Raw genomic sequence first — 12,392 nt, 5'->3', positions numbered from 1 at the left:
AAAGTACTACAAAACACTGTAGTACAAAATTATCTAAAAACATAGTCAAATTTGATTTTATTTCTATAGCTTTCAGTGACGTGTGGTGAGGTTCACGGAAGTGAGGCACCGACGTAAAAGTCAGTTCTATGAGCCAGACAAAGTGGTGTATTTGCCACTCTGTCTGGCAAAATACGCCATATTAAAAAACCCGACATTAAAAACTGGTTAAATTCATCAAGAATGGAGAACTCACTTCGAACAGGGCGGATTATTTCCTGATCTGAAATTCAAAGCCGATAATAAAGCTCCGACGTTCGTCTTCGTTTATTAATTAAATATTGTTTCGATCGATCGACTGTATTCGAGTGCAAATACAGTCAGTCAGTCATTTTCTAACCCGCTTAATCCGCTAACGCAGGTTGCGGAGGAGCCGGTGACTATCCCGGCAGTCTCAGGGCCTGAGGCAGGGGACACTCCGGGCACGACGCCAGTGTACCACGGAGCCAAAGAGAGACAAACAACCATTCACACACACACTCACTCCTACGGTCAATTTGGGACCGGCCAAACAACCTGAAGCTTCTGGAAGTGGGAGGAAGCCGGAGAACCCCGAGAGAACCCACGCAGACACGGGGAGAGCATGTGAACTCCGCACAGAGCAGGACTTGAAGCCGGGTCCGCCGTGTTGTGAGGCGGCAGCTTTAACCACTGTGCCACCGTGCCGCCTCATTTTATTCAGAAATAAAATAAGGCTGGGTCTCAAATGGGCTCATAAGCAGAGTCTCAATCAAAATGAATACTAAAGCTGAATCAATACAGCAATTCAAAATGAATAGTATAACATGCCTCTAAATAAGGAAACAACAATAGCAAGATGTCAACAGGCATTTCCTTTAAAAGGGTAACCTAACGTTACAGGAACTGACAACAGAACTCTGTGTCGTTGACATGTTTTGCATTTAAATGATGCGTTAGGCTGGAGCTGCTTCGGTGATATGAAAATTCTCTTTTACAAAAGGTACAAATCACTGCGTTTTTGTTGATAGTCCCGTCTTTGTTCTTTTTATAAATAAACTTTCCGCCCAAAGGTCCGAGTGGGCTTGCCTCGCTCTCCTGTGTCGCATCCATCTCTGTTGTCAGTCACCCTGCTTTTGACTAGTGGTGCAGGTAGGAAGTAACGTGCCACTGCAGCCTACGGGTCACTCAATGGGCCAAATTTAAAATGCTTGCGCATTGACTTGCCACTCATGATTTACTGCGTTAATCTTTATGGCGCATTATTTTGCAGCGTAATTAATTAATCTAATTAATGCGTAAAACTGACAGCCCTAGTTTTTAACCAATATAAATATGAATATTAATCCATATATAAGGCGCATCAGATTATTAGGCGCACCGCAATTTTATGATAAAATTATAGGCTTTCAGGTGCACCTTATAGTGCGGAAAATACTGTAATTATATGAAGAGTATGCATGCCTATTGGTTGATTAAAAAATGTGGGGTTTTTTTCAGAATTTATGGAATTTGTGATTTTTTAAAGGTTTTTTTACAAGGTTAGAATGAAATTATTGAATGAATGAAAATTATTTTAGTTATTTTAAATGAGGAAAACTTGTTTGAGATATGACTTGTTTGAGGTACGAGCTTACAGAACAAATTAAACTCGTATCTCAAGGTACTATTCCACCTAACTCATTATTGCTAGGACACAAAAACATGATTGTATACAAACATAAGGCTTTTTGTGTTCAGAATTTTGCACCTAGTCTTACTAAATAAAGTGGTGGACGAAGCATTCAAATCCTTTACTCAAACAAAAATCTAACAATACTCTGTCAAAGCCTGCGTTCAAAAACAAACAATTAGTTAAAATAAATACCATCAGTCAAAAGTGCAAATAAGTTGGGGTTATTTTACAAAATTGCAAAGCCAATCAGATTTTATGGAGTTGATTGATTAATTTGCCTTAATTCTTGTGATTGTGGTGGCACGTTGGAGTAGTAGGTATTGCTGTGCTTCACGGCGAGAAGGTTCCGAATCCAATTCCTTTCTGTGCTAAGTATGAATGTCCACTCTGTGTCAGTGTGGGTTCTGTCCAACTTCTCAGGCTTCCTCTCACTTCCAAAAACATGCACTTCAGCTGAATTGATTGTTCCAAATTGCCCGTGGGTGTGAGTGTGTGCGTGAGTGGTTGTTTGTCCTGTGTGTGGTCCCGCGATGTGCTGGCGATGTGTCCGGAGTATGCCCTGCCTCTCGTCCTTAGTCAGGTGGGATAGGCTCCAGCCACACCCGTGACCCCCAAGGCAGAAAAGTGGCTGAAAACAAGACGATCATGGTTGTCTTGTCTTAAAGAAAATAGATGAATGGATGGATGTTGTGATCATCCCTGCAATGAGATGGCATGTCATCTGGGGTGTACCCTGCCTCTTGCTCATAGCCAGCTAAGGCTGCTGCAGACCTGTGACCCCTAAAATCAGTGGCTGCAGAAGATGAATGAATAATGTGATTGTGACTTTCTACTTTGTGTATTTGGACTATGGAAGAAGTATTTAATTCTATAGTAATAACTATACAGTAGTACAATATATCTATTCTTTGCTAACAGTTACCGGCAGAGCACAAGCTATCCAGAGTGTGAAATAACAACCTTGGTTGATGGTTGAATGGCAGTATACTTTCTTCTGGAAAAAATATGAAATTGAATCATTAATTTACAATTTTAAGTTTTTATTTGTTTTTCCAGTTTATTTTTGAGTTATTCAGGCCTACATATTTAATACTTGCAGGTGAACTTGTAATTAATTGAATGAATTATAATGAACTATAATTTACTACATTATAAACATGTAAAATAATTGTAGCTGCTGCAGATTATGCTCTAATTGGCAAGTCTTCTTTCCAGAGGTAGACAAAGAAAACAAGGTACTCTTAGCGTGCAGTAGCACAGATGTCATATGGAAGCGGTGCCAGAGTGACACCAAAGCGGTAGTCCATCACAGGCTTCACCCCAGCAGGCATGGAGAAGGTGAAGTGCTGCATGAAGGAGGTGAAGAAGAGGAAAAGCTCCATCTTGGCCAGATTTTCCCCAAGACACAAACGCTTACCTGAGACAGGAAAACAACCAAGAACAAAAAATTAATAAACTGTGACACACATTTTATTTGTTCATTTATTGGTGTGGTTTTCAGAATGATTATATTAATTTATTTACGAGATTAGATTGGAGAACAGATTAAGCAAAGTCATTTGTAACATAGCCATTGTTAAGGCCTGTGGTAATCAAAACTTCAGATTAATAATTACTACCTCTGACCCAAAGAAAGTTCACCAGACTCTTTTTATCATTTTAGGAGTCTTCAATGAAGAATGGTGAGGCAACAAGTATTTCAAGTCAATTAATAATGACTTGATAATGGCAGTGCAGAGGTGAGTGGACAGCATTTATTACAAGAATAAAAGATTTATCATCCGTGACCTTTATCTGTGGCTCCAACACGATATCATTATATAAGATCAAAGATCAAATTTATTTATGTGACACATTTAAGAACAATCAACAGTTCACAGAATAATGTCTAGAAGAGGGAACATAAACAAAACAATGTTTGAACACAGGGTCTGAGATGAACTCAATAAAATGTGTTGTAGTTCTATTTAAAAGCAGCAGCATTTTGCACCAGTTTCAGTCAGCAAAGTGATGACTTGTTCAGATTAGGTTGCAATAGTCAAGGTGAGTTTCGTAAAAAGCAAGGATGATCCTGCCAAAATCTTTATGAGGCATGTGTGGCTTAACTTTGGCCGGTAGTCTAAGCAAGAAAAAGCTGGCTTTAGGAACTGAGCTCAGATTTTCAAGTGTTGTCAATAATTTGGCAGTGACTTTTCAAAAAACCATATGGAACTAAACATACGGCCGCTATCCAGCTGGTCAGTGTGACCAAACATTTGCATCTACATCTGCTGCATCAGAACGTTCAAATCTAATTTCTCATTATTATTTTATTATTATTTGTTTTATATTTTTTAAAAATGGAACCCAAGCATAGTATGCAACACAGTCCTGTTCCCAAAATAAAACTCTGGGGTAACTCTAAGAGAGGGGAAAATACAAGAAAAAGAAACTGTGTGGCTCTCACCAGCAGAGAAAGGGATGAAGGTATCTCTCTTCTCAAACTTCCCCTCTTCATTTAGAAAGTGTCCTGGGTTGAAGGTAAAGGGTGTCTCCCACTCGTTTTTGTCAAACAGCACTGAGGTCAAATTAGGAATTATCACAACTCCCTGTTGATTGGAATAATAATTCACATTAATAAGGTTAAGTTACAGCGTTTGTTTCTTTCATTCCTTCATCGTAAATAGCTGCTTTGCCCACAGCCACAGGTCGTGGGGTGTTGGAGCCAAACCCAGCGGACTGGGGACGTGAGGCCATTGCACCCGGAGCCACATTTAAACATGCAATCATGCACGCGCGCGCGCGCGCACACACGCATACACACACACAAACACACACCTAAGATCAATTTGGTATCAACGATCAACCTGAACTGCATGTTTTTGGAGGTGGGAGGAAGCCGGAAGGACTTGAACCGGGAACTGCCTTGCTGTGCAGCGACAGTGCCACCCACTGTGCCACCGTGTTGCCGGTTGTATGTATATGAAAAAATAAATAAAAATGTCCCTCTCACCCTTGTGGGGTGGTATCTGTGTGTCATCCTCAAGCTCGGGTTTTCTACCAGAGGCCTGGGAGTCTGAGGGTTCTGCGCAGTATCTTAGCTGTTCCTAGGACTGCGCTCTTCTGGACTGAGGCTTCAGATGTTGTTCCAGAAATCTGCTGGAGCCACTCTTCCAGTTTGGGGGGGTCACTGCCCCAAGTGCTCCTACTCCCACAGGGAACACATTAACTTTGATCTTCCACATCTGTTCCAGCTGTTCTTTCAACCCTTGATCTTTTCGGGTTCCTTCTTCCTGATGTTGGTGTCAGCTGGAATCACCACATCTATCACTCATGACTGATCTAGGCTAATATAAGGGTCTTGCCTAAGGACCCTCACTGGATAGTGTCCTCCATGACTGGGGTTCAAAACCACACCCTTCTGCATTCCAGACCACAACCCTCCTGCATTTGAGTAAGTTGACTGGATAGTGTTTGTCCCGACCGGGATTTGAACCCACGACCTCCAGCATTCAAGTCAGTTGACTTAACCACTGTACTACATACTAGGCATTATATCTCTGCATAAGTATTTAATTTTAATCATGCAATAAACTTTTCCATCACCCTGTCTCAGTAAATTTTCACACACTTGAACTCATCTAATTTGACACTACACACATAAATGTACACACACACACACACACACACACACACACACACACACACACACACACACACACACACACACACACACACACACACACACACAAACACACACACACACACACACACACACACACACACACAAACACACACACACACACACAAACACACACACACACACACAAACCTTTGGGATTGTGTAGCCTCCCAGCTGGATGTCTCTATTGGTAACATGGGGCAGACTGAGAGGAGCTATATTGCCCATCCTCTGGATCTCGTGGATGACAGCATCAGTGTAGGGTAGGTTTACACGATCTGCCATGGCTGGTTGTCTGAACTGTCCAATCACACTATCTAGCTCAGCTTGGACCTTTTCTGTATAAGAGTTGAAAAAATTATAAGCAGCATTTCATCATCAAGCTGAATCTTTGGAGGTAGGCAGTACAACATAGCACCAGTGTTCTTGTTTGCGTGCATCCTTGCGTTTTTGACGCACATTGTTTGATAGGGACGCAGGATCATCAGACAATGTGCATCCCTGGGGCGCAAGCTTTAAATACTTACATTAAAAAAAATAAATCGATGCTACCTTTTCCGCACTATAATATTGGGGAAAAATGCATTCCATTAAAAAACAAAACAAAAATATTCATACTTTCTCCACGTAATGGTCCCATATTATGCTTGTTTTAATTCATGTCATTCAACTGCCAGATGGCCAACTACACTGTATTGGAAACGTCTTGTCCCAAAGTGATCCGTGGTCCTCAATATCTTTGACTAAATATGGTTAAAATTACTTCCACTCTGACACGCTCAGTGTTAATCAGGGCTTTGAACCAGAATTTTTTGCCAGTCAGTTCGTTCCGAACAGAAACGGAATTATAACATTTCCGGTTCGTGTTCCACCCATAAACTGATGTTCCTGAACTGGTTAGAACAACTAAATAAAGTTCCTGAATCGATTAATAACGTTGTAAATATAAATATGTAGGTGCCGTATTTTGCGCACCATAAAAGCCTTAAAATTTCTCAAAAATCGCCACTGTGCCTTTTAACATTAAGCGTCTTATGTGTACACTGAGTTCCAAAATCTGTAAAAATGTTTTTGTGTGACTTTAGTCAACGCTCCGCCAGATCGGCCATTGTCCGCCGACATAGGACGTATTACGTCACTACGTACGCCGGCAGCGATAGACCAATTAGAGAACATGACACAAGGCTACGTCCGGCACACCTCCGGTAGGTACCGGTATAGGGTATGTGTTGGTACTGTACCGCAGGTATGCTGCATAACCACATTTGTTTGGCTAAAGACCCCCAACAATGGCGTCAGCGAAGAGACACGCTTACGACGCAACATGTATACTCCAGGCTATCAGTTCCGGTTGTTCCGGTTCACGTAAAGAGACTGGGTTGCTTTCTTCACGCTTCGCCATCTCTCTTGATCTGTGACTCCATGCACGCCCACACCACCGCTTCTGTCAAAAACCACGTCAAGCGGCTGAATTCGGAGCTTGTCATCATCCTGAAGGATTAACGAAAGAGCTCCAACCGATGGACATCGGTGTAAACAGAGCCTTTAAAGTTAAGCTGCGAGCGTCATGGAGTGATGGATGAGAGACGTGAACACACGTTTACCAGGACTGGAGGCAAGGCCGAGCGAGTTACACACCCACAATATGTGGTGGATTGCGGATGCCTGGACTAACGTCCGATGTTTCGCAAAAACCGGCATCATTACCGGACAGACACCCGGAAACCAGACGGTCAGCAATAGTGACATTGCCGAGCTATTCAATGCAGACCGAAGATGAGGACTTCGAAGGATTTAGCACAGATTTATCAAAAAATAAATAAATAAAAACATACTTAAAAAATAATGTCAGTGTATTTTTTTTACATTTAAATAGGTAGTACAACACAGTTCAACCACAGTCAGCTTTTTGCTTCTGTTAGCTAGCATGCACCGAGTCTCCGGTTAAGGTACAGAAATAAACTCCGTAACTTAGACTGCGCCTCTTTATACAATACGCTGAATGGTGCGCAAAATACGGTAACTTAAGGACTTTTAAATTGGCAACTAAAGCAATTAGTTTACACTATAGACTATAATTATAGATATGTCCCTACCCTACAGTAAACAGTACCACAGCACTACACCACTGCTTTATGACAGTTATATCACTGTAGTTAAGGCTTATGCCTCCTACTTAGACACTACATGAAACAAGACAAGAATAACTTCCACCATGTCATTTATTGCTGAACAACAGATTTTCATTGTGCTTCTCCCATAGCTCAATATTGCTACAAAGCGCTGACAGTACGGGGACACACTGCTCTGAAAATGACTGCAGCCGATGAGTTAATGTCTAAATCATACGTTTTTAAGATTGACATACTGCAGTGTTTATCTGTTATGATTAAATTGTGACTGGGAGACTTCCCTTTTCTTAACTGCTACTGATAGCCGCTACTTCTCTCTGCTCTCATCCCGCGTCGAGTGAATGACAGGAAGTGACACATGAGGTCAAATATTTTTTTCAAGGATGAAAAAGAACCCCGGTATTAATTGTTTTAAAAATATTTTCTGTTCTGATTCTGTTCCGTCAACACCCCCTCCTCCCTCCGATCTGCCTCTTTCATCAGAAAAAATTACTCTAGCTGACTTGTTCTCTCGAATGGACAAACACTTGTCAGAAATCATGGTCTTAGCATGGTTATATGGGGTTACTTAACAGAAGAATGGAGTCGGGTTCTCTTTAAATTTTGAATGATAAATATCATTTGCGGAGTAGTCTTTGCAGTCTCATTTAGTTGTAACTTAATGCTAAGTAGCTAAACCCTATACCTACAGACAGCATTCTCCATGGAGCTGTCAGAAAAAAGGAATGTTGGTTTCTGTCATGTTTCCCCTGTTCTCACCGTTTATTCATGTCTATCTTTCAGCTGTATGTGTGACGGTTTGTTTGTATCTCCAGGCCATTGCTTGCTGGTCCTTTCTCCACGGGATTTATTTTTCTTTCTCTGCTGCTTACCTGCATTCTTTTTCTTGCCACTGATAAGCCCTAGTCCTGCATTCAATATTTTTGAGATTGTTGGTTATTCCTTGTGGTAAATTGTTGATTCTTAACCTGTAATTTTTGTGAGTTTGTTGACCCTGTTTGTTAGTTGGTCTCCCTGCTTCTTTTTTTCTTTCCTAGTACATTTTGTCAGGTTGTGAGTCGGCTGCTTCATGGAGAACAGTCGAGTCTGCCATTCATCACTTTCCATTTTTTGAGATGCTCTTTTGTTTTCTTAAAATAAATCTTGTTTGAACTTTTGACTTTTTCATTTTGGGTGCCGTTTATCTCTAAGATACAGTACATAAAAGGATCACCTCTTGTTTACAGAAGTCATCAACTATGATTTTTAATTTATTGAGCCAGGTATATATGAGAGACACTGATAGATGGCAAGTCACAATTTACAATCTCGCATCATGATCAAGTAATGATACATTGCAAATAAGTGTATTGTATCGTAGTCCATTGTAACTTACATTTCTACAACCCACTAATAAATATATTTTGGTTTCTATTGTTGTGTACATGAAAATATTTACTTGGTTTACTCACTCTGAATCTCAGGGTACTTTGCCATGTAGAGGAAAGCCCATCGTAATGTGGTAGATGTGGTCTCAGAACCAGCCACAAACAGATCCCAGACAGAAATGATCAGGGTTTCCTCATCAAAAGTGCTGCCAGCCTTTCCTTTACTCTGAGAAAATAGGTCAGAACACATGAACATCATGGGGTCTATGAAAAAAAAGATGGATAAATGGATATATTTAAGTTTTAAACAAACTAGTTTTTGAACTAACTAGTTTTTGAACTAACTAAGAATCGAACGAACAAACTAACGGATTAACTACACAATTAACTAGGATTTGAACTAACTAGGTTTTAAATGAATTAAATAGTCTTTAAGCTAACTAGTTTTTAAACTATGTTTTAAACCAACTAGGTTTTGAACTAACTAGTTTTTGAACTAACTCACTAACTAACTAATTAAGTTTTTTTTTAAGTTTAAGTAATTAACCCATTAGGTTTTTGAACAACTAAGTTCAAAACTAAGTAGGTTTTGAACCAACTAAGTTTTGAACTAAATCACTTGATTTTAAACTAACTAGTTTCTGAATTTTTTGTAACATAAACAGCGTAGTATTTATGTTATTTTTTTATGGTAATTGTTTATGTTCACGCTGTTTATTTTTATACTATTTATGTTAAATTAATATTATTATGAACTAGGATTTCAACTAACTAGGTTTTCAACGAACTGCGTTTTCACCTAACTAACTAGATTTAAAGTATTTTTTGAAATAACTAACTAACTTGGTTTTAAACTAACTACTTTTTGAACTAAATAGGTTTTGAACTAACTAACTAACTAACTAACTAACTAACTAACTAACTAACTAACTAACTAACTAACTAACTAACTAACTAACTAACTAACTAACTAACTAACTAGGAAATGCTTCACGCACATGGAAACAGGGATTGAACCACTGACTTCAAATGCTGACGAATCCGTATTCATTAAATAGGCATACTGTACTCTGCTACCATAGACATAGGCCATGATTAAAGTCCAAACCGGATGTCTGACCATTTCAACACATAACAGTTTTACAATACAATGGCATCAGTACAGCACATCATTAGTTCAGAGAAATGCATCTAATGTCAGATACCTTCTGAATCTCATTCAGATAGCAGTCAATGTAGTCTCTTGGATCTTCAGGGTCCCACTTTTGTTTATGCAGCTTCAGCTCTTCACGTATGAAGTCCAGTACATTCCACCAGATTTTCTTTAATGTCTGATGTGGCCCTGGCAAATGCCTCATCAGCCAAGGGAATGAGTTGTAAAGCTTTCAAGTGGAGCAAGTTGAAGAAGTGGGTTAACAAATCAACTCAGCAAAATATCTTTTGATATAATTTATTATTAAAATCCAATTACTCATCACTTCAGATACATTTTTCTGTTCTGTGCGTAAAAAGAGTTCCTGAAGTAATTGTAGTTCCCGAATAAGGAATGCACAGCATCACACAACCACTGTCCATTGAAATTAGAATTTCCAGCTTGGCGGAAAATCATACTTTTTTATGCTTTCTTCCTTCATCACTTCATTGTTTGTGAATTCTCCCCAATGGTTCTTATGTGTCCTCCTGTCCTGTACATTTTATTTTTTCATTGCAGTAAGTCCTACATTCTTTCTGTGTTAACATTGTGGTTTTACAGTGTTTTCTCCCATAAATCTGTGGTACTATTCCTCTTATGTCAAAGATGATTGATTTGATGGAATTAACCTCTGTTAATGACTTTATCAGTTTTCCTTTTTCCTTTCTTCCTATGTTGACTGTGTGGGTTAAATGAAACCCTGATAGAAAATTCACAAAACAGAGAGGTGAAAACATGGTTTCCGTGGCTGGAGATATATTGCAATCCTATTTTCAAAGAAGCTGCATGATTCCATGGGATAATTTTACCATTAATGATTTACAACAATGATACACGGAATTAAGATTATTTATCAATAGTTTACTGTACCTGTGCAGAAATGGAAGACTCAATCTGGAGAGCTGTCTCAAATTCTTTGGTCATTTTACCAAACTTCTCATCGTTATACTCAAAGCGATGACCAAAAACCAGAAAACAGATGATGTTGGAGACAACCTTGTTCATAATGAGGTGGGGGGCAAATGGTTTACCTACATAATTTAACCAAAGAAGTTAATTCTTTATTTGTGATTGCACGATACTATACTGTAGATGTGTCACTGTACATTAACATTTACCTTTGAAGCTACCCAAGTATTTTGCACAATGTGAAAACTCCTCTATGATGAGGGGTTCAAGAGATTTCTTGCCAAGTCCAAAATATCTGAGGGTTGAAAGTGCAAAACGCCTCTCCTGCTTCCACAGATTCCCATTACTAAAAATCAAACCTGGTGGAAAATCAAATCAATGATAAAAACGAAAAGTACAAATTTTTGACACTCAATAATTTATCAATTTTTCAAAAAACATTTAAGTTTTAAATGCAGGTTTCATTTTCCAAAGAGAACAGTGCTGTTATTAATTTATGTATGCCAATAATATTTGATTTATGTTTGCTTAAAACCTACATTTCATCACATAGGAGGAAATACAGGGCAAACAAAGCAGACAAGAACAATCAGAAACACTTTCACATACAAAGTGTAAATGAGTTTCAATTGGATCCATAGATATTTTTATTTTGTCCCTACAAAAGTGGGAATGAACAATTACACATAAAAAAAAACAAATAGCAATTTGGAATAACAGGAATTTAACAATATGCTTTCCTTTACGAACATGGGACATGGGAATCATGTAGTTACGGACTCTTACCTTTTACATTGCTTACATCATTTAGCAAAGGCAAGTCTGGGCGTTCTAACACACTGTCTCCCTGATTTACCAGAGCTTCTTTTATCACTTCAAACCTGTTTAACACCACCATCCAATCCTTGCCCATTCGCAGGCTGTAAACATCTCCATATGTTCCTGCTAACTGTTAGTAGATTCAACAGAGAAGGAACAGTATGAAGCTTCATAAACATATCAGCAAGGTAGATACTGTGGCCTGTATCTTCTGTTATACAATTTACTTGTTTAGATCTACCTGTGTCAAACTTTCATGAGCCCTTTGGTGGTCCAACGACAGAATGCTGCCCAAAATAGGAAATGCCCAAGGTCCTGGAGGGAAGTTAGATGGCCGAAGATTCTTAATGTAATCTGCAGTCAGGATGAAAACTACCACGAAAAGCAGCAGGCTTTTGACATCCCAGTCCACATAGGATCCAATTAAAGAAAAGATTTGATCCATTGTGCAAAAAATGCCTTCAGATTGCCCACCTGAAGCCTGTGTTTTGTTGTTTCTGTTGTGACAGAAACAGACTGGCACCTAGTTCAACTTGGTATCAAGTTTCAAACACATCGTCATTGCCACTCCCCCACCATTATAGACCTTGTCCCCTTCAGAGGAAAAGGTCTATAATGGTCAAGGTGTATTCACCTACTT

At 39.2% G+C, this 12,392-nt stretch overlaps 1 protein-coding gene across 1 annotated transcript; it reads right to left on the bottom strand.

The window, feature by feature from the left end:
• Window positions 1-2,695: 2,695 nt before the first annotated feature.
• On the bottom strand, window positions 2,696-12,253 carry LOC137599035 (cytochrome P450 2J6-like). The gene is made up of 9 exons (XM_068319682.1): window positions 11,994-12,253; window positions 11,720-11,882; window positions 11,143-11,292; window positions 10,895-11,055; window positions 10,038-10,214; window positions 8,917-9,058; window positions 5,484-5,671; window positions 4,119-4,260; window positions 2,696-3,089 (listed from the first exon to the last, which is right to left on the bottom strand). Exons 1-9 carry the CDS (start codon window positions 12,195-12,197, stop codon window positions 2,914-2,916), a joined length of 1,503 nt encoding a protein of 500 aa, XP_068175783.1. The 5' UTR covers window positions 12,198-12,253; the 3' UTR covers window positions 2,696-2,913.
• Between the last annotated feature and the right edge of the window lie 139 nt (window positions 12,254-12,392).

Source organism: Antennarius striatus, chromosome 7, assembly GCF_040054535.1.
Source record: "Antennarius striatus isolate MH-2024 chromosome 7, ASM4005453v1, whole genome shotgun sequence".
Lineage (NCBI taxonomy): Eukaryota > Metazoa > Chordata > Actinopteri > Lophiiformes > Antennariidae > Antennarius > Antennarius striatus.
The sequence above is the reverse complement of the archived record's forward strand: the minus strand, read 5'-3'. Positions and strand labels throughout refer to the sequence as shown.